This window comes from Amphiprion ocellaris, chromosome 10, assembly GCF_022539595.1.
Source record: "Amphiprion ocellaris isolate individual 3 ecotype Okinawa chromosome 10, ASM2253959v1, whole genome shotgun sequence".
In the NCBI taxonomy this organism is placed as follows: domain Eukaryota; kingdom Metazoa; phylum Chordata; class Actinopteri; family Pomacentridae; genus Amphiprion; species Amphiprion ocellaris.
This window is the reverse complement of record NC_072775.1, coordinates 13,989,586-14,012,260: the sequence shown is the minus strand read 5'-3', so window position 1 is coordinate 14,012,260 and position 22,675 is coordinate 13,989,586. Positions and strand designations below refer to the sequence as shown.

The following is a 22,675-nucleotide window of genomic DNA, read 5'->3' as shown; positions in this document are numbered from 1 at the left end:
AAGGCAGCTCCTCCTCCACGTGTAGTCATGATCTGCATTTACTAATGAATTGATTTATTTGTGGAAATCATTTTTTGTCCCCACCTTTATGTCTTGTATTGCGGTGCTAAAAACATCAGCTATCATAAATATAGTTTCATGACTTCTCTCTACAAGAGACTTGAACAAACAAATGATTGGATGTGCCTGGACTTTCTCCGGCTAAACACAGACTGAGTAAACTGTCTTTGGCTAAGAAGAAGAAAGCTGATTGAAAATGACTGAAAGTAAGTGTTCATCTCAACTTATCTGTTTCTGAGAAATCTAAAATCTTGGTCTTCAATGTATATTAAACAGCATGTCAAATCAGTCCGCATTTTGCCCTACAAACATAACAAGGATGAGAGGATTCATGTCCAGGCATGACTTAGTGAAATAAAGCCCTGTCCTTTTTTCTATGGTCTCCTGCTGAAAACCACAGAGACAACACTGAGCAGCTCATTGGGAAGTCAGAGCAGGCATCTGCCTGACTTCCAGCGAGTCAGATAATACAGTTTAGAGTACTGCTGCTTGTTTATAAACCGCTCAGTAGCTCAGGAAAAAACACATCCCTCACTGTCTTTCACTAAACCATCACTGCCTCTCAGGTAATCAGACAGAGGGCCTCTAACGGCTCCCTGATTTAAATTCAGGCTCAGCCTTTTTATGTTCTACACTGAACTGACTGACGGTTAATGAGGGGTGGAGAATAAAGGAGTGAGTTTTTGCGTAAATAAAATGCGAGTCTCCACCTTCTGCCTTTGAAAGCAATAAAAAAGAGCCATAAATAGAGCCTGTCCAACAAAAAAATAAATGTGAAAGCATACAGTGAATCAACACTAATTTCTCAAGATTACATCAGAGGTCACTCTAGGCTGCCTCTGACTAACTCGGACTAATTAATCCATTGGTGAGTCTTCCTTTTACAAGCTGCCTCCTTAACCGTGGATTGGACGGCGATCTGGGTTGGAGGAATGCTGTGATAAGACTTTTCAACTTTGTCCCTTGAAACAGACTCAGGCATTTCTCCCACACGCTGAAGCCACAGAGAGACCTTTTGATCCGGCTGTGTTTTTATTATTTGTTGGATAGTTTCATTGAAATTTCATCAGCTGCTTTAATGCCAGAATTATGACGCTGACTACAGACAAGGTGAGATCACTGGGTGCAACTTCTGCTTTTTGTGAAAGCGAATAATTCAGAATGTGCCTTGGGAAAACAGACTTTTTGTAACAGTTGGTAAAAGTGGATAGGATTGATTTAATTTCATTGATTTTGTCAAGGGCAAACAAAGTGTGAGACTGAGCAACACAACAGAAGGTATTAGTCTTTACAAACAAGCAGGCAGAAAGAGCAAGCAGAGTGGAAAAACAGCCTCTAAGAAACCGAGGAACACCTCATTCTTAAAACCATCACTCTTTGTTTCAGGTGCATGCTGGGATGGACATCATTGACCTTCTTCTCAGGAACACGGATGAATCCACCAGTTGCCACAGCAACCAACCGTGGTCTATCACAATTGATGATGTACGTACTCTGGTCAGTCTGCACAGTTTGCTCCTAAAGTGAGTCGCTGGTGGAAAAACAATGAAAACCACAAATTGATTGACTTCCATTATGAAAATGTGAATGCTGAGTGTGAGGTGTATTCTGAGGTGTGATCATGCTTGCAAAGAGGCGAAGAGTTACAGGGAAACGAGCTCAAGGAAGTGAACACCGGTGTGTCTAAGCTGTTGCTCGTATATGATAATCTCATTACGCCTGTTAGTTCAGCAGTGATGATGTGTACATATCCTGCTTCTGCTCAGACCCTGAGCCCTGAGAGAAGTGGTGCTGATGACTTCCTGGACGCCCTGCTGCAGGGGAGCGACTGCTCCTCTGTGCCAGCCTCCCCTCTGTGGTCACCCTGCACCACTGACAGCGGCATCAATGAGGACCCCCTGACAGATCCTACAGACAGTCCTCACCCAACCTCCTGCTCAGCTTTTCCAGCCTTTCACATTCAGACGTTCCCCCAGCCTCCATCCCTGGAGAGCCGGCCACCAGCAAATGAAAAATCGTCTGATGTTTCCATTGATCTCGGTGAGACTGCATTTAAATTGGAAAGTGGTAAAACACTTGCATTTCAAACTGGTGAGGAGCATCTGAGAGGCCTGCAGCTATTGGGTGAGCCATGAAAGTGGTCATTTAAATGGTGAGCACAACTGTCAGGTTAGGAAATGAAAGAGAAAAGGTGAACCAGACCACTGGACAGTCAGGTAAAAAAAAAAATAGAATTTGACACTGTCAGATTCATCAATTGTACCTTCTGTTGTGGAATAATGAGGCCTCTAACTGCGGGTCCTTTCAAAAGCAAATAATTTGTTTTTCCCATTTCTGAACATTTTTAAGGATAAAAGGTTGTTCTATTGTTGTTCATCATGTGATGAAATTGCCTATTTTTTGAATAATGGTCCTTTTTCACAATGCAGATTTTTGACCTCTCCCTGTCAAAAAATACATTGAAATTGACTGAATAAACCAGCACTGACAGAACACAAAGGAAAGAATTACATACAGCGCTGTGCAAAAGCAGGCATGCTGTCATAAAGAATTCTCTAAATCAAGTTAATATTCAGTGTGACCACAGTCTACCTTTAGGACAGTACCAGCTCTCATTGGTACACTTGTGCACAAGTTTTCTTCTAGGGATTTGGCAAGTATCTTGTAGATTTTGCTGCAGTTCACCTGTGAATTCTGGCCATGTGTCAGTTGCTTCACTCTCTTCATGTAATCCCTGACTGATGTTAGGAAATGGGCTCTATGGGGAACACTCCTCTGTTTCAGGACTCTGTGTTCTTCTTGTCACAGAAAATAGTACTTTGTGACCCTGGCTGTGTGCTTAGGGACATAATCCTGCTGCAGAATCTATGTGGGACTGATCAGACACCTTCCTGATTATACTTTTCTGTATGCGTGCTGTATGTTTTTAGCATGTTCTGTAGAGCACAGGAGGTTGCAGCAGTGTCAGAGGTATTGTGGTGGGTTCTATTTGAAATGCAAATAGAGGCAATTTTGTGAATTATGACCTGCTATTTTTTCTCTATTTGTTTTTCTGGTTCAATATACAGGCTGGGAGCCTGGTGGCCTCAATGAGGGGTTTGGTATTGCACACTACCTCACCGCAGACCAAAAGCCCCTGTTACCATCCAGCCATGCTCTCACAGTGAAGGACCTGCTGTTAACCAACATGGGACAGAATGTAAGAAGAGTTTCTGTGAAATTTCTGGGTGAAATTATAGTTTTGTCTTGGAATCTGTGAAAGAAAAAACAATCATGGTCTCTTAGATGATCATTTATTATATCATATATCTGGGGCTGCGCAGTGGATCTGTGATTAGCACCATCGCCTTGCAGCTAGAAGATCCCCAGTTCACATCTTGGCCTGGGCCTGGGATGTTTCTGCATGGAGTTTGCATGATCTCCCTGTGCATGCCGAAGCCGGAGTACCTCTCATAGTCCAAAAATATGCAGAGGTTAATTGATATTGAATTCTAAACTGTCCATAGGTGTTAATTTGAGTGTGATTGTTTGCCTCTATATGTAGCCCTATGATAGACTGGTGACCTGTCCAGGGTTTCCCCTGCCTTCACCATAAGTCAGCTGGGATTGACTCCAGCCCCCTCGCGACCCTAATGAGGATTAACTGATGTATAGATAATGGATGGATGATATCGTATATCTATCGTTGTTAGTAACTCTCTGGTAGGTCTTCACAGTTGTTGAAGAACTGCCTGAAGGTCAGAAGGTTTGAGGTTCACAAAAGAAGATATTGTTACACTCCTTAGAAGGGTTTGGGAAGGAGGACTCTAGCTGTTGGAACAAATAACAGAGTTCCATTGACATATACTAACCAATGAAAAGGAATTTCTGACTGTTCGTTATAAAAGTCGATGAACTCTGTATTCTCCATATCGTACACCATATTAAATCTGCCAGCGACCCAGCAAGGTGTTTTGTGGTTTCTGAGTTAAATAATAGAGCAAATTTCCAGGACATATCTTACCAACGGGAGTTCAAAATAACACTGTTATAACTGAGTGTACAGTCCACTGCTTCTCTCTATAATTTGACACCAAAGACTCTTCTTGTGGTGACCTTTTCCACTTGGAGAGAAAGAGAGCACAATTTAAATTCAATATACAGTAATTTATTAGGTTTTAATCCACTTGAGTGCCTTCTTCAGGTGAGCTGACAAACGAATCACTTTAACTGCAGTATTCTGTCCATGTGCTTCACAGGTGCAACGAATCCCCCAGCATTCCCTGCAGGAGCTTGTACTTAATGAGGATGAGAAGAAGCTTCTGGCTAAAGAAGGAGTAAACCTGTCCAGCAAACTGCCCCTGTCTAAGGTAGATGAATCTATGTCTGTAATATGTGTATGTAGGGCACATGTCTCGACACAAACCTGCACCTTCCTCATCCACAAATCTAAATCTGTATCCCCATTTGTACAACTTCTGCCAGTTTTGCCCTCATCTCTCCCATCCCAGTTTTATATCACTTACCCTGTTTCTTCCTCTTTCTTTCTTGCCCCTGATACTCGCATGTGTTTCATCTGCCTGACAAGTTTGAAGAGAGGGTTTTGAAGAAGATCCGGCGGAAAATCCGTAACAAGCGCTCAGCTCAGGAAAGTCGGAAGAAGAAGAGGGAATATGTTGACAGTCTGGAAGGGAGGTAGGAGCCAGCTGCACTCAGCATTTTCACTCACCAGAACATTATCTCAGCAAATTTTGGCCTATGAAATGAAGTTTTTATCCGCAGTGATTTGTTTATGCTCTGAAACATTTGTAATGAGCCTATTTTGTGATGATTCACTTTTACAAACCGCAGCAAAGATGCAACAGGACAATTCTTTAAAAAACAAATAATTGTCCATTTCCCTGTTCTGAATCATTGACAACGCAGAGTCCTTTGAAGCTTTTGCATTTCCTGAAACATCATTTTTATCGAGTAGCTCCCTGAGAAGCACTTTGCGGGACTCAGAACAAAATAACAGAGCACTTTTGGTTAGTTTGGAATGAAAAAACAAAACAAAAAGAAGAGTGGAGACTTTTGGCAAAGAGAAAAAAGGAAGAATCATTAGTCTATAACAAAATGATAGGGATATTCAGCGGCAAAACACCACAGTTACTGCTGAAGTTGTCTAGATGAACCATGAAGATTATTACTAATCACAATCACATTGTTATTATATTCCAATCAACATTATTATTAGAACATTATTCAGTACTGGACCAACAGATAATGAATTTTTCAGCTCAGCTGAGAAAAATGCGGATTATAATTGAGTCCTACATGCTACGAAAGCTACTTTATACTACTGATGCTTTCTTTTTATTACAGTATTGTGTGTCTGACACAAAACCAGGACGTAAACATCACAAAAAACTCCAGAGTGAAAACATTCTGTCACTCAAAGAGAGAATGTTTTAATCATATGTATGTTTACTATATGAGATAAAAAGAAAGGTTTACCATATGCTCCTTAGACTCTGCAACCTATTATTAGGGGAAATATTAGATTTTGAGTTTGAGTCTGCTTAACTTAGACATGTTGCCCTCATTATTAGACATTTTTGTACCATCTAGTGGTTGCAAAAGCACAATAGACTCATGAATATAAAGACAAGATCTCTGTCGAAATATTCTAGAACCATGACTGAGATAAAAGTGGAAAAGATATAAAACCTCATCAAATTGTATGGTCGAAACTATTTTTTGTCTTATGTTTATAACATTTGATGTGGCGTTGAAATATGGCAAAAATAAGTAGTTATTTACAAGGTATAATCCATATGAGAACATCATTATTTCCACAAACTACTTGCTAATAGCTGGGAGGAATTAAAATGCATACAAAATTGAAGCTGAGGTGAAACTGAAAGTGAATGAACTGAAGGCTTTCTATCACAATTATGCAACAGCACGTATTCAGCTCTTTTTGTGCCTAATCTGGGGTCAGATGGACAGAAAACACACCGTATTGTGGCACAACAGAGCAGCTAAACCAGTCTATGCTGCAGCTGGACGAGGGATCAGCTAGAATCCAACGATGATGCAGCATGACACAGTAGCAGGCCAGGAGGTTTTGCTGAGATCATTTCAGTCTTCCTCCTTCTAATCTAAGTCCAGGCTGTGCAGACTGAGCCTTACTGCACAGCCTGTCATCCTTTGTAACCAAAGTTCTTTATCCTGCCAGCCTCCCACATGGTGGCTTTTCCAGGCCATCAGATCTCTGCAAACAATGCGGCCTGGCAGAGCATGTAGTTTAATTCATATCAAACCTTCTCAAAAAGGGCAGTGCGGCAAGGTTTATTGTTCCTCAGCCTCCCTCAGGGCATTTGTAGGATTTTGAAATCTGAGGCTAACCTTCAGATGGTTCTCCTTGCACCGCTGGACTCCCATAAAACCTGTCATTTTTGATTCAACTCAGAATAGAGGAGTCATCGGAGAATGAATTGGGGTGCTGAGAACCACAGGTGTAGCAAGTAGAATAGAGTGAATAAAGAGCTTTGGGTTTTAAAGGTCTCATGTGGTGAAAATTCATTTTTATTGTGTTTTGTGGTTGTCATGAACTCAGAAGTGCAAAGTAAAAGCTGTTAAGATATGAAGGTGTTTACTTTAGCCACTTCTCGAGCCTCCAAACAGATACTTAGCCTCACAGCTTTACAGATCAGTATTTTACTGTCGTGTAGCTCACACTTTGTATAATCTGCTCCCTCACTGTTGCCTCTGAGGCTGTAAACAAACATGTACTCACACTTTAACTTCGTGTACATAGTCCAGCTTGACTAGAAAAATGTCACTATCCTAACAGAGAAGATCTGATGATTTGAGATGAAATGAGACTTATTTGTCTGTCACCCAGTTGCCAGAATGTTCTCCCTTTTAGAAACTTTTTATCACTGCATACAATATTAGTTACTGTATAAATGTACCTGACTAAATTAAATATTAATTTAAGCTCCTCCAATACATTTTCTAGAGTATAATTTCAGCTTGACTTTGCTGCACAACATTTCATAGTGTGTTTTACATGCAGATATTTGGTTCTTTGAGGTGACGCTGATGTTTTTCTCAAAATTTTTGATGGATGCATTGAAGCATTTTTGGGTTGAAACATGAACACAGTTGTGTTGATCTCAGTCCCAGCTCAGCAGCTGTTCTTCCCCACTTTAGCAGTGAGTCTGTTTTTTAACAGTTGGACCAAAGTATCGACTCAGAGGCACAAACACTGAGTCACTGAGACTCTCCAGATTCAACACAAATGTTTTCGAGAAAGGTCTTGCAGAAAAAAAACACCAGGACTGACTACAGCATTAAATACAGCTGCTAAAGCAACTAACAAAATTTCACGAATAGTAAAAAGTCTCATATTTCATATGAAGCCCCAATAAAGTAATGACTTGTCAAAAGTTCAACTTAAAGATGTTCCAGACTTCATTACTTACGATAGAATAAGATAAATAATCTTCTTAATTTGCCTTTAAGTTTGCCTCAGATTGTTTATTCAAATGTGATTTTATTCACCTCATTTAGGACTTTTTTAAAAACCTGAAAACCCTGAAATGAGACATGAACTTTTCAGATTTAATATCATCCACACGTGCAGAAATTAGAAGGTTATGTTCGTATCAGAAGAAGTTTATCATTTTAATTCTTATAATTTATTTTTATTTATTTTTCATGGTTGAGGTGATAGGGGGTGGAAGGAAAGGAAAGGGTTAACAGGGTCACAGTCATGGTTCTTCTTCTGTGGCTGCAACCAGCTGCAGAAGCTTTTCTTCTTCTCCACCGTCTTTTTCAGCACCTCCTTCCCTTCTTTCTCCTACTTTACCTTTTCAGTTGTATTTTTGCCTCTCTTTTCCTCTTTGCTCATCTTTAAAAATCTAAAGAGTTTCCTCTTGTTTTTCTTTTTTAAGCAAAGCTCTTACAGCTCCTTATTTTCCTCTTCTGACTGATTTTCTTTCTGCTGGAATTTGTTGTTTGTTTCCAGCAGCTGCTCCCCCATGTTGGAGAGTGTTGTAGAGAGACTCACCGATACTGTTTAGTCTGCAGAGTTCCTGCCCTCTGACTGAGATCTGCTCCTTGAGGAACTCAAAGTTTTTGTCACATTGATCCTGGAGTTTTCCAGCAGCTCTTCTTCCAGACTTCACATCGGATGTTGCTCCTATGAACCTGGTCAATGAAGCTCCCATTTTTACCCAGGAGCTTTTTATGAACCCATCCATGTAGTTAATGCGCTCCTTCCGAAGGTTGTTCTGCTGCATCAGTTGCATCTTGTCCTCCACTTCTCTGGTCTTGTCTTCCAATTTATGTTTGTCTTCCTGGGGTGTGTTGTTCTCTTCCCGCAGTTTTTTTTTTTTTTTTAATTGTCCTCCATCACATGTATTTGCTTCTTCAGTGCCTCGTTTTCCTCTGCTGCTTCTCTCTGGAGGTTTTTAGCTTCTTCCAGCATCACAGAGAGACTCATTTTCTCTTTGCTCTTTGACCTTATCATGGTTGGAGTCTGGGTTTTTGAAGAGGCCTGGTCTTGCTGGTTGATTTTTTTTGGGGGGGGGTTTGGCCTTCATCAATTCTTAGAGCTCTCATTAAAAGTTCCTCCAGCTTGCAGATTTTGTTCTTGCTGCTCTGGGCGTGGTGGAGAAACTGGTCCTTTTCAGCGAGGAGCTGTTATTAAACTCACTTCCTCAGGCGGTTATTTTCTTCCTTGGACGGATCCAAGGCCCTGTGCAAGCCAGCTGGGTTAGCAGTTGCATTTTGGGAAGCAGCCTGGTGAGGGTTGCTGGCAAATCTAACTCAGCATCCAGGGTGTCCTCTCTGAGCCATGGTAGTGGAAACTAAGATATTCTACAGAGGTACAGCAGTAATTCTGAACTAGTCTGTGTTAGACGGTGGTCCTTTAGAGGATTTGGTCTTTTGGTGGTAGAGAACTGCTGTAGCTTGTCGTTGTCTTTTGCAGATCGTTGTTCGATGCTTGTTTGACACCAGCTGCTCTGACTATTTAAAATTTTACAGGTGGAAATGCATGGTTGTGAACTTGAGGAACTGAAGTGCCATACTGAGTTTGAAGCAGATCAGATGAGGAGAGACCGTTTCTGGGATTTTTTTGGGCTCCTCAGCAGGAGCTTAAAATGAGTAAATCTGTCCAGTGTGCAGTTTACTGATCAAGCATTTGGCTGGACAATATGTTATGAAATTCTATCAACGTCTTTTTATATTAAATCAAAACTATGTGATTTGAGTATCTTAACTTGGCTGTCTTGGATATGACACAGCATAATGCATGAATAAATAAATAAATAATTTGTAATTTTACATTTTCCCTTATTTTGTGATTTTTCTGTGTATTTTTCAAATACAAAAGGGGAGGAAAGGCAAGAGTAAGTTTCTTTTAGTTCATAACAACCACAGTAACACAAAAAGACAATAACAATGGATTTTCATCATTTAGGACCTTTGAGACTGATTCGAAACCAGTAAACAAGGACTGCGTTTCAGTCACTATTTCTTGCTCAGCAGGAGGAAAACAGACATAAACACTGGCCAAGTTTAGGTTGTACTGAAACGCAGCCCATTAAGACTATATGTTCACCAGCGTCACATCCTCTGTGCTGCTAAACGATTGATTTTATAATTGCAACATGGTCTGACAAACTCACCAAACACAACTATGCTGTCACTCAGAGGGAAACTACTAGTTCTAGTTCTAGCCTCACACACTTATTTGTGTCTAGCTGCAGCTACAGACATTGAAACAACCTGTTCAGAACAGGACTAAAACCAGCAGTTGTAGAGTCATGGGGAAATTAACCATCTTTGCAGCATTTTGAGCTAAAAAAAATGATTTGCTAAAAATGGGAACATTATGGGACCTTTAAAGACAGACAAACGTCAATGTGCTTTCATTTTAGTGATAATTTAAGTCTGACATCAATGGTTGTTCCCACCTTTTGTCAAAAATAAATGGAAAATTGATTGTTTGCTGCAGTGTCTAACAAACACCAAACAAACTTTTGTGTACATACCTACACTTTAAAAAAAAAATATCCTTAATGGTGTAATAGGAGCCTTAAAAACCTAATAGCGTGCTATCGACGCCTCGTTCAAGCTTGTGCTTCGTTGCCTCAGAATAACAAAAGTTTCAAGATACTGTGAGATTGTCAGCGTCATTCAGCAGCATCAGCATTTGTTGGTAATTACAGCAGCGGAGCGTATCAACCCAGTATCATTATCAGTCAAGGGCCATTATGGAGGGTGACTCATGATGACGAAAAGAAATAAGAAAGACTGCAGAAGAAGAGGGTGGCGGTGGTGGTGGGGTGCTGACGGATGGTGTCCCTGGATGACAGAATGGGGTGCGAGATAAGAGTCAGCAGACGGATATTGGCAGAGAAAGAAACGGAGCAGAAGCAATGTAACATCATCACACAATGTTGTTTGATACCCTTCTTCCCTCGTTTTATCTACATTTCCTCCTCTCTTGTTCTCTCCCTCCTTTTGTAGGATGTCTGCATGTACTACTCACAACCTGGAGCTGCAGAGAAAGATCCACCAGTTGGAGGAGACCAACAAGTGAGTCCTCAAATGAGCCAACATGGGCTGCAATGACTGACAATTGCCATCAGCTAATGATCTATTTCGAAGAAAAAAGAGAGAAAACCAAGAAAATCTCTCCTTAGATTAAAGTGTCTGCTATATTTGTTACAGGGCCCCTGTCTGCAGGTCTGTGTGTGCATTGGCATCCTCTTATAGTCCATCCAGGACATGTCAATATAAAAAAGACATTTTAATCTACAGAAAGTCTTGCTTTGGAGAGATTTTCTCTCTTTCTGTTTCTCTATTGATTCTTTATTTCCCTGGACACCTAGACACTTTTCTAAACAGCATTTAGATCTATTCAGCACTTCAAAATGTTCAGTTTTTTAAAATGCAAAGAAGTAACACAAAATGCTCAATACAAGTTCTCAAAACCCAAGGCGGCACATTCAAGCAGCTTCTGTTCTTCGACGACGTTCAGGAACAGAAAGCTTTTAAATTGATGAAAACTAAGAAAATCAGCAAATGACTGAATCTGAGAGTCTGGAATCGCTAAATGTAGTCTGTTTTTGATGAAAGTCTCCTTATTTCCACTCAACAAGTGCCGAAAATGATAAAGTATACGTCACAGTTTATCACCAGCAGCTAATAATTGACGTTGGCTCCATGTTTGATTCAGGAACCAGTATCTAGGATTTAGGATTTATTAGTGGAAATGTATTATTGTATTCATAATTATGCCAGCAGGGGGCAACTTTTCTGTTGGCAAAAAGAAGTCTGATTTTACAGAAGTCTGTGAGAAAATGGCTCAATGTTTTTTTTAATTTAATACTTTTAATTTAAACCTTTTTCATCATGGGCTTATGGTCGTACTGATTGTTTAAAATCTTCTTTAGTACAGCATAGTGCTCATTTTGTAAATGCTGGTCGTATTTAGAGCAAAATAGATTATAAAAGCAGAGTATACTGTACGGCGTGGCCACCTTGTCATTGACAAGTTGCTACTATATAGGTGTCCTTGGGTCCTCAGTCTCAACCACAGCTTGCTTGCCAGGTCTAGTTTCAAAAGATTAAGAGGGTGGCAGCCAAATTCCAAACTCAAGGTTAAAAACATCAAGAAAAAAAATGTAATTAAGAAAAAGAGGTTAAAGCTGTCTTTGATATTTCATATAGAGGAAACTGAAATTAAAAACACACATATACTTTGTATCTTGTATTGTAGTGTGGAGTCAGTCCTAATATTTCAAGTAGAATAAGATGCAAAATGTATTTATTTCAATATATGTAATAAAACATTATTTGATTGTTACATATACTTATGAGTATTGTCAAACTGGATGCTTTTACTTTGTGAATCACGAGAGACTGGCTCTTAGAATGAGGAACAGACAGTCTGGCATATGGATGGATATTTACACACATTATCGGGTTCATTTACCAGTATGAGTGGTTGACTGGGTTCGTTGTTTATTGCTGGACTGATTCTGTTAGCATAGATGCTGACTGTATAATGTACTGGGGGAGTCTGAAGTCAAGTTTTATGAAGGTGAACTTTTAGCAATGTTAACTTTTTTCTTCGTTACGTTGATGTGATCCTCTTAAGTTGTGTATTTGTGTCATTTTTATATTACAACTGCAGATTCATAAACTTAAACCTACAGTGTGTTTTTGGGACTCCATATCAGTCAGTTAAAACTAAAGAAAGCTCTTAGATGAAGGTTAAACATCTTCAGGAACCAAATGAAAAGTCCATTTGCCGTCTACTGAAGCTCTTAGGATTACCATGACCTGAACATCTGAGAATCTACTCAGACACTACCACAGATTCAGATCAAATGTCTAATTTCTGGTATGTTTGTAAACTGAGATGTGGGCCTCATCTCAACTATATTAATACATCCAACAAAAGCCCTTCTGAAGTTTTGCCTTGAATATCTTAATGTCTCGGTTTTTCAGTCTTAGATCTGTGGCGGAATTGTTAGTTTGAGTCCCTTTTGTCTCTCTGTTGTGGATCGGATTGTGCCACAGTCACACAGTGTTCTGTTGATCTGTATTGACATGTTCTCAGCTCCTCTCTTGCAAGATGCTGGAAACCTGGTTAAGAAAACGTTCTACTTGCTTAAAATCAGGATAGAGAAACATCAGTGTGAAACCACCGGAATACGAAGCACCACCGACTTTGCTTTGCTTCCACTGCTTTGCTTCATCTTCATTCTGTCATCTCATTATGTTGCTCTCTGTCTCATGCTGACAGGTTGTCATGGTGAACTGAAACAAAACGTGGCAAAAATCTAGAAACACATGGTTTCCTGTCCTGTGTTGCTTCTCTTCTTCTTTTTTTTTTGTTTGTTGGATTTCAGTATGCAGAGATCGCAGATGCTGGAAAAAAAAAAGATGTCTACATTACATCTGTGGTTCCCTTATGTGAAGCTTAAACAATCTCTTTCATGTTGGTGTCTGTATTTGTATTGCAGTGCTCTGCTGGAGCAGCTAAGCCGGCTACAGACTCTCCTTCCTAATAGTTCCAGCAAAGCAACACACAAAGGAACCTGCATCCTGGTGAGCTATATAGCGCGCTGTGACATTAATTTACACCACTGAGAATTAGCTAAGACAAACAGCACATCTTCTAATAAAATACATAATGAATGCACATAGAGGAGACGTACACTATAATAGAAGCTACAGCGGCCAAGCACATCATTAAGAGCCTCAGCCAGCTATTACGACAGCCGCTGTGTTTCATGATGAGATGTGAATGGAGTCAAATGTTTGAATTCCACCTGGCTGCACTTATCTTTGTGCACAACGTTATGTAGGTTATGCCTAATAATTCCCTTTCTTCTCCTCTCTGTGCTCTCTGTTATTACCCTCTGATCTGTGCTTTCTGTGCTTGGCCTCTTTATGTCCTGCCGTCTGTGTTTATTTCCAGGTTTTGCTCCTCTCCTTCTCCCTGCTCATTTCCTCAAATCTACAGCCAGACCCTTACAGCCAACTCAGCCAGGCAGAGTATACAGAGACCAAAGGTTTGCGGTCACACATGCTCAGACACATTTTCTTTTTCTCTTTTCCACGCTCACTCTCACTCTCACTCCTCTCCACCGTGTCTCTGCCTCTCAGTGTCATCCCGTTCCCTGCAGTCCGTGGATGAAGTGCCTCCTCCTCCTCCTCCTCCTCCTCTCCTCTCCGTCTACAGGAGCTTTGAAGCCCTGCGCAACCTGACAGAGAAGCTCTGGCCCTGGACAGATCTCCCCACAGTAGACTTCCCCTCCTCTCACCACCAGCAGCATCACAGGCACAAGGACGATCACTGATCTCCCCCTGGATGAACCACGCAGCAGAGGAGTGCAGGCCTGCTTGCAAGTGCAGCATCCAAATGAGCTGTTTAATTGCTTTTTTCGCCGCCTGTTTCTCACCGCAGAGACTGGGTTAGAGAGGTTTCATGGTGGCACACAAACACAGTAGCGTCCAGTTAAAGGAGAAAATCCATCTGTGAAGCAGGGGTCGCTGAGGAGGTCACACAAACAGATGTAATTCTTCATTTTCCATTGAAGAAAAAGAGCCTCGAGGACCCTTGTGGATCATGTATTGCTTATATTGTCGATGTATTATTTAGACACGTGTGATCTATAAAACAACACAAATCGTCATATTCACTGCTGTATTTTATTATTTACTTCAAATCTATACCTTAAAAAGCGATGAGGATTATTTGAGGTGCATTTTGTAACAGATCAGTGCAAAACTGAAAGAAAAAAGAGAATAAAGGTTTTTCCACTGAAATCTGGAACCACCTGTAAGTTTTGTTTTTTCTTTCAATGACACCATATGTTCAGTGTGGAAGAAATTTGTATTGCAAAAATAATTAGGCAATATTTGGAAAATAAATTTGGCATCCCAAAACACATTGCTTTATCAGCAAAAAGTTGCTCAAAGACTTCTCACTTTAAAAACAACTTTCATGCCAGCTGCCAATGTGGTCTCAGTTTTGAAAAATAACAGATATCATGCTGCAGTTTTAGAGCCAAAATTGCTGTTTATGTTATTGTGGAGATGTAATTAAGTGCTGGCCACTGATCTATGTGAAGTACCTTCCTCTGTTGGGCGTCATGCTGCTGTTTTATGCATTTGAGGGATAATGACTGAAAATGTTCCGCTATTGAGAGTCCAAGCAATAAAATAGCAACACTTCACTTGTTATTCTTGTTTCTGGTTTACAGATCCCTGGCCATTACACGTCACAATTCAGACAGCTTATCTGTTCTGCAGGTTCATCTTCACAGGATCTCAGCTGTAAATCTCAGACAAAATCTGCATTTCAAAAGACTAAGGGAATATTCAGCCTCTGTCCGCATTAAGCAGTGCAGATCCACGCACTGTGGTATATTTTATTTGCTAGGATGAGCCAAAGAACGAGGTCACATGATGTATTTTTGAAGCCTCTGCTCACTGCAATGAGGTGAACTTCAGCGCAGCGCAGTCCCACAAGATGCTTTTCACATACTGTATGTGTTGACGTTTTACTGGAAAGCAGGGCAAAGTTTGCAGAAAAGGCTGTAGCTGATGCTGAAGGCACCGCAGTGAAGTACTGATGATATTTTGGGAAATCTGGAAGATTTACAGTAAAACGGAGAAGAGTTCACATTGTGCAATCACACACTGCCACCCTGCTGGGTTTCAAAAAAGCTGTTTGTGACAAAGAATTTGGAAAGAAAAACATCATGCTGCTTACTAGGCAAGGCTTTGACCTAAATGTCTGCATGGATGCCTGCTCTCCATGTTCATCATCTTAGCTGTTTCATAGTTTAGTGTTAATGCTAATATTTGCTAACTAGCACAACATATGTGCAGCAACACTAACATGGTTCTGGATCTGCTGTTCTGTGTGGAGTTTAAATGTCCTCCTTGGTCCTATGTGGATTTTTTTTTTTTTTTTTTTACAGATGCTCCGGTTTCCTCTCTTCCTCCCTCCTTCTTCAGTCCAAAACATGCATGGTAGGTTAATTTGTAATTCTATAATGGGCCATTGGTGAGTCTGAGCATCCGTCTGTCACTTAGTCCTGTGATAATCCAGCAAACAGCTGATGGATAAATAAAGTGCATTCTGATGGGAATTAATAGTGCAACAGATAGCTCAACAAGCACTGATGTGATAACAGTACTAAATGAAAAGGTATCATCAAAGTTACTACAAAGGCTTATTATTCGTCCCAAATTTAATGACAAGCCATCGAAGTGTGATTGAAAAATTCCACCGAAAACTGCAAATGTCAAACTCATGATTGTGCTCGAGGAGAAGTGAGATTGAGAATTTTAGCAGGATGCTGTGGGGGCCACAAATGTACAAAATGTAATATTTTGTGTGTGTTGGACTGTCTGACTGACAAATCAACATTGCCATCTTAATATATTCGATAAACACAAGTTCAAGTAAAGTGAGTATATACACCCAATCAGATACAACATTAAAACCATTGATAGGTGAAGTAAATAATACTGAATAACACTGATCAGTAGAATGCAATGTTCTACTGGGAAACCTTGACTCCTGGCATTAATGTCGATGTTACTTTGACACACACCACCTGTCTAAATGTTGTGCCAGACCGAACACACTCCCCCCTCCAGCAGGACAATGCACCCAGCCACACAGCAGAAACTGCAGCTCAAGGAACATGACCAAGAGTTCAACGCCTTGCCCACAAACTCCTAAGATTCCAAACAGATGGAGACTCTGTGGGATGTGCTGGAACAAGCCTGATCTGCAGTGAGCCCACCATGCAACCCTCAGGATCTGAAGGATCCGGTGCCAACGTTCAGGTGCCAAACACCACAGGACGCCTCCAGGGGTCCAGTGTCCACGAATCGACAAGTTAGAGCTGTTTTGCAGGCAATATTAGACGGCTGCTTTTAACATTGTGTGAAATTATTCAGTTCATAAATAAAGTATACCTTCAGGCATTGTTGGCCTGTCAGACATCATTTGGTCCTGACAGAAATACTTCAAACATTACTGGATAGATTGCCACGACATTTTACCTACTTGCTGCTCTGAGGATAAATGCTGTTGACTTTGGTGAGCTGCAGACATATTCTCTAGTGCCATCTTGAGGTGCAGACTTGAAGGTCAAAATGAAATGTTTTTATAAATAGTTGATTATTTTACTGTGAAAATTGGTTCACCCGCTCATGGTGCCCCAAGAAAATAATTTTGATCCTCTCAATTCTAATCCAGTGGCATCATCAGTCCAGTGATTTATGATCCAGTATCTGTAAAGTTAATGCCATTCCCATCACCTTCAGCTGTATTTTGTCCGTTTCATATGCAAACAAATCACATTAACATATTAGCATTGTGGGCATCTCAGCATGGCACCATTAGCATTTACCTTAGAGCACTGCTGTATCTGTAAACATCAGAGAGCCGCCGTAATGGTTAAAGGCTGTGTCATTTGAATACTCTAACACAGAGATTGGTTGGTGATAGATGGTTTTTGGGGTGGAGCTGTGCCAGGGGAAGTTAACCGTACGATTGCAGAATTTTTAAAATCATTGTTGTTTCACATCTAGTAACAAGTATATGGGAATGATTCAAGCAAACCAAAAACTACAAGCAGACCATCCACACTGGCTGAGAGCCAGAAATGAATTATTGATCAGACAGCTTTAAGCAGCATGTTGAGGTGTGCAGTGATAAAGAGTTATGCATAGAAATTTGGAATATCAGTCACATCAGAGCTGAGCAGAGGTGCTGCTACCTGAGGGTGGAGGGAGGTCACAGGAGGAAAAGACTGTTCATTTAGTTGATTTTTGCAAGGTTAGTTTGCCCATTTGGGGTTTCATGAACATGTGAGAAGAGTATTTACAGAATATGTGATTGCGGAATATTCAGTCCTGCAATTACACTTTGGGCGCTTACACAGTTTGCTGCCTTCATGATGATAAACATTAAAACACATAAACCTGTTTTTGCTTCATTATCAAGCAGTTGGTGCATAGTCATTTAAAAAAATTAAATATCCACTGTGAGATAAAGTTGTACCTAAAGTTGTACCTGTCTGTAACCTTGGGTGGACGTGTTTGGTGTTTTAACATTATATACATTATAATTAGTGCGTTAGAGTTCTACTGACAAAATTTCGAGAATATTTGTGACAACTTTTCCCCCTACTTTGAACTGGAGATTATAAAACAGGTTTATGTGAATTAGTTTGACTCTAAATGTCATGACTCTGATGCCAGGACACAGCTTGAGGTACTAATTGGATCTCAGGCATTTACTGCTGTTCCACTGCATGCACTGCGGCACTGCTGAGGAAGCCATTGAGAGTATGAAATGAAAATATTAGTATGTTCTCACTCTCTCCTCTAAAGTACAGCAAAGAAGGAGCCCATTAAATGTCCTTGGTCAGTCAAGAATCTGTATCTGAATAGCCGTTTTTAAAGCCCACAGAGTTAAGTGTGTCTCATTTTGAATAACCACAATATGTACAATCAAAGAGCTATTATCTTAAGCGTGTAGCTCACAGTAGAGAAGGACCACCCTCATCCATCATCATCTCAAGTACAATGATCTTCTCCTCTAATATATATATATTTATTCAGACACAATCTGTAAATGGTATTTTGACCTTGACTGTCAGAGCGTTCAATATTTGACACGCAAACAAAAGTTAACTTCCGCTTCGTCAGAGCACAGATTGTATATAAAAATGAATGAAACCTCTTTGACATCAATCATTCATTTACTAAACAGTGGATATGGAGATCAATGTGGCGGTTCTGACTAACACTATCCTAGCAGTGCCTGCCTTTGCCTTAGGTTTGGTTAATACCAGACATAACGCTGTCTTGTGATGATGCCCAACTGTCCCGCAAAGCAGCCACACCCCTAATTGTGCATAACTTTAAGGCTTATTACAACTTAAAGTGATGAATTGTATAAAAATGGATCCTCCAACAGGAGTCATGAACAGGAAAGTCAGCTATAGAGACCGGAACCTTTCTTTGTATCAGGCTGCAAACATGTTTACCTCAGCAGTAAATTTGAGCATTTTAACATGTGGATCGATGGGAATGGACTCGTTTTTGGAGAAAGCCTCAAGCGGCCATTCAAGAAACTGCAAAATGAAATGAGAATCAGTGGCAGTATTCATGCTTGTATAACATATTTTCATGTTTTGTATTAGAAAAAGTTGGTGGAAGATGCTGATGTAGCTGTGTAAACTTGTGTAAGATTCCAGGACTTTATGCTTTTTTGGTTTTACTACTTTGTACACAAGTCGTCCAGGTCCTGAAGCAGCAAAGCAGCCCCAGACCATCACACTATGACCACCATGTTTGACTGTTGCTATGATGTTCTTTTTCTGAGATGCTGTGTTACTTTTACGTCAGACGTAACGAGACACACACCTTCCAAAAAGTTCAACTTTTGTCTCGTAAGTCCACAGAATATTCTCCCAGAAGTCTTGGGGATCATTCAGATGGTTGTTTGCAAAAGTAAGACAAGCCTTTATGTTCTTTCTGGTCAGCAGTGGTTTTGGCCTTGGAACTCTGCCATAGATGCCATTTTTGTCCAGTCTCTTCCTTATTGTTGAGTCATGAACACTGACCTTAACTGATGCAAGGGATGTCTGCAGTTCTTTCGATGTTGTCCTGGGTTCCTTTGTGACCTCCTGGATGAGTCGTCGCTGTGCTCTTGGGGTAATTTTCCGAGGCCGGCCACTCCTGGGAAGGTTGAGAAATGAGAATCAGTGGCAGTATTCATGCTTGCATAACATATTTTCATGTTTTGTATTAGAAAAAGTTGGTGGAAGATGCTGATGCAGCTGTGTAAACTTGTGTAAGACTCCAGGACTTTATGCTTTTTTGGTTTTACTACTTTCTACACAACAGAAATTAGTTTTTTCACCTCTGTGCTACTCTGAGCAAGGGCAGGAGAGAGATAAGGAGGGTCTGAACAGAAGCCCCAGAGGACTGTATTGTCTTCAAAGATGCTGTTTTGATTATCAGCTAAGGGATAATTCACATTCAAAAGAGCTTCCTGAATTCCGCCAGAAAGTTTTAATGCTTGCTTGAGGGTTTTTGGTTATTGGCTATTATGAAAAAGTGTTAACACGGGTAATGAGAGATGGAAACACCTTTTTCGAATAAGTTCTGATGTAGTAGGAATTTAATTTGCATGACTGATAAGGCGTTTCCACTTCTTTCGACAGGTTCACCGTCTCCAGACAGCATTAAACATGGCAGAAAACAGCTCAAATGAAAGAATGACAACTATTTTCTCTTACAGTTAGTCAAAGTTTCATTCCTTTATTCTTCATCAATGTTTTAAGGCAGTCTGGTTTTGTTTTCACCTTCTTCAGCCAAGCGCAATGTCGTGTATAATGCCACCTTCTGACAATGTTACGCAGCCTAGTTTGTTTGCAACAAAGCAGTTTTTAAAATTTTTTGCAGCATTTCAAAAGTTTGCTCCAAAGTCGCTTGACAGTTATATAGAAACAGGTTCCCTCTATTCTTTTAAAATGTCTTCATGAACAAATTGATTAAAATGAAAGTTGACATCTTAATGCATTTTGGAGAGGTTCCATGAAATGCAAATGAACGGCTTCACAGGCAGATTTCAGGGTCGGATTCCAACCATATCTGTCTTTCAATCCATCTCCAGAATGGGACGAACATTAAAGGAAAGAAAGAAACTGGCAGCAAATTTGTGCTGTTTTCATTTGAACTGAGGCGGCCAAAGAAATAGGCGCAGGAACACCTTTCCTCCGACTATAGTTTTCGGGTGAGGATCACATATGGCAAACTGGTTAGGGTTAAGATGACAGGTAAACTGTCAGATGCAGATGAAACGTGTAAATTGTTTGCACGCTCAATTTGGCAGGTTGGAGCTGCCCGAGGAAATGATGAATTCCTCCTTTTCTCTGCAAACACAGTAGATCACAGCGACACATTGTGTGAATAACAGTGATGTATAGGAAATGCAAATCAAAAACACACACAACACACGTCTCTGTCTTTCTGTCTTCTTTGGCTCTCTGAAATCTACTGCATTATTCATTTGAGATGAACATTAACAAACCCTTGTAGGAAAGGAAAATGTCATCCTATATAATGCACCTTTACATCATACAAAAGGTGATATGAGGATACAGTGCCATGAAAAAGTATTTGCTCCCTTCTCATACTTTTTTTTTGCATATATTCCCCACATTACTGTTTAAGATCATCAAACAAATGTAAATATGAGACAAAGATAGCCCAAGTAAACACAAAATGCAGTTTTTAAATGATGATTTTATTTATGAAGGAACAAAAAACTATTCAAAGCTATCTGGCCCTTTGTGAAAAAGTATTTGCCCCCTAAACCTAATAATTGGTTGGGCCTCCCTCAGCAGCAACAACTGAAATCAAACGTTTTCTATGACTGGCAATGAGTCGTTCACATCTCCGTGGAGATATTTTGGCCAACTCTTCTTTGCAGAATTGTTTTATTTCAGCAACACTGGAGGGTTTTCGAGCATGAACGGCCTTTTTAAGATCATGCCACAGCATTTCAATCGGATTCAAGTCCGAACTTTGACTAGGACACTCCAAAACCTTCATTCTGTTTTTTTAAAGACAGAAGTCGACTTGCTGGTGTGTTTTGGATCGTTGTCCTGCTGCAGAACCCAAGTTCACTTCACCTTGAGGTCACGAACTGATAGTCGAACATTTTCCTTCAGGATTTTCTGGTAGAGAGCAGAATTCAGGGTTCCATCAATCACAGCAAGTCGTCCAGGTCCTGAAGTAGCAAAGCAGCCCCAGACCATCACACTTCCACCACCATGTTTGACTGTTGCTCTGATGTTCTTTTTCTGAAATGCTGTATTACTTTTAAGGCAGATGTAATGAGACACACACCTTCCAAAAAGTTCAACTTTTGTCTCGTAAGTCCACAGAATATTCTCCCAGAAGTCTTGGGGATCATTCAGATGGTTGTTTGCAAAAGTAAGACAAGCCTTTATGTTCTTTCTGGTCAGCAGTGGTTTTGGCCTTGGAACTCTGCCATAGATGCCATTTTTGTCCAGTCTCTTCCTTATTGTTGAGTCATGAACACTGACCTTAACTGATGCAAGGGATGTCTGCAGTTCTTTCGATGTTGTCCTGGGTTCCTTTGTGACCTCCTGGATGAGTCGTCGCTGTGCTCTTGGGGTAATTTTTGTAGGCCGGCCACTCCCGGGAGGGTTCACCACTGTTCCATGTTTTCTCCATTTGTGGATGATGGCTCTCACTGTGGTTCACTGGAGTCCTAAAGCTTTAGAAATGACTCTGTAACCCATTGCAGACTGACAGATGTCAGTTATTTTACTGATCTGTTCTTGAATTTCTTTGGATGGCGGCATTTCGTTGCAGCTTTTTGAGGTCTTTTAGCCGACTTCATTTTGTCAGACAGGTTCTATTTAAGTGATTTCTTGATTCAACAAGTCTGGAGGTAATAATGTGGTCAGTGAAATTGAACTCGCTTTCCAAAAAATGTGATTAGCCACAGTTAATTCATGATTTAACAAGGGGGGCAATTACTTTTCACATAGGGCCAGGTAGGTTTGGATAGCTTTTTTCCTTTAAAACATTAAATCATCATTTTAAAACTGCATATTGTGTTTACTTTGGTTATCCTTGTCTAATATTTAAATTTGTTTGATGGTCAAACATTTTACAGGGGGAAATATTGAAAAAAATTAAGAATTCGAGAAGGCACATGCAGGGCACTGGAAGTTTATCAGCTGATCCCAACAAAGAGGAAAAATTATCCTGTCAACCCACTCATTCACTCAAGAGTACAGGCAAGTCAGTAAACAATAAATGTTCTGTCGTGTATCAGACCACTAAATTATCATTTGTTTTACAGTTCGAGAAAACACAAAGCCTTCTCTGTTCACACAGGAGTCACCAGAGGCTCAGAAAAACCTTTAAAGGCATTTGATTGTATCGTTTAATGGACTCCGGCCAGAGGACTGGCGTTATCTGACTTTATGATCTGAAGCTTGTTTGTTGGAGCTTCATTCTTCAGCTGTAATAAAAATAATACGGT

General features: G+C 40.3%; 2 protein-coding genes across 4 annotated transcripts in view; one reads left to right on the top strand and one right to left on the bottom strand.

Annotated features, from left to right (window-relative positions):
* The window catches only part of sirt6 (sirtuin 6), a 66,518-nt gene that overhangs the window by 15,023 nt on the left and 28,820 nt on the right, over positions 1-22,675 (bottom strand). The window contains exon 4 of the mRNA XM_055014465.1: positions 19,212-19,326. The gene's annotated coding sequence lies outside the window, so the exon portion shown is untranslated. The remainder of the gene's footprint in view (positions 1-19,211; positions 19,327-22,675) is intronic.
* Positions 972-14,792, top strand: LOC111580349 (cyclic AMP-responsive element-binding protein 3-like protein 3-B). Of its 3 annotated transcripts, none has more exons than XM_023288065.3 (10): positions 979-1,170; positions 1,447-1,557; positions 1,827-2,100; positions 3,129-3,259; positions 4,299-4,409; positions 4,628-4,734; positions 10,567-10,635; positions 13,074-13,158; positions 13,532-13,625; positions 13,720-14,792. In XM_023288065.3, the coding sequence occupies exons 1-10, from the start codon at positions 1,150-1,152 to the stop codon at positions 13,911-13,913; spliced, it is 1,197 nt and encodes a 398-aa protein (XP_023143833.1). In that variant the 5' UTR covers positions 979-1,149; the 3' UTR covers positions 13,914-14,792. The 3 variants fall into 3 exon arrangements, with proteins under 3 accessions (XP_023143836.1, XP_023143833.1, XP_023143835.1); XM_023288067.3 differs by having other exon boundaries at positions 985-1,170; positions 1,447-1,545; XM_023288068.3 differs by lacking the exon at positions 13,532-13,625 and having other exon boundaries at positions 972-1,170.

What these genes read in the sequence shown, in the direction of transcription:
- LOC111580349 (XM_023288065.3), top strand. Translation starts at nt 1,150, where the DNA reads ATGACGCTGACTACAGACAAG. An exon ending in TAACCAACATGGGACAGAAT is followed by an intron (nt 3,260 to 4,298) that starts GTAAGAAGAGTT and finishes TGTGCTTCACAG; the next exon opens with GTGCAACGAATCCCCCAGCA. An exon ending in GTTGACAGTCTGGAAGGGAG is followed by an intron (nt 4,735 to 10,566) that starts GTAGGAGCCAGC and finishes CTCCTTTTGTAG; the next exon opens with GATGTCTGCATGTACTACTC.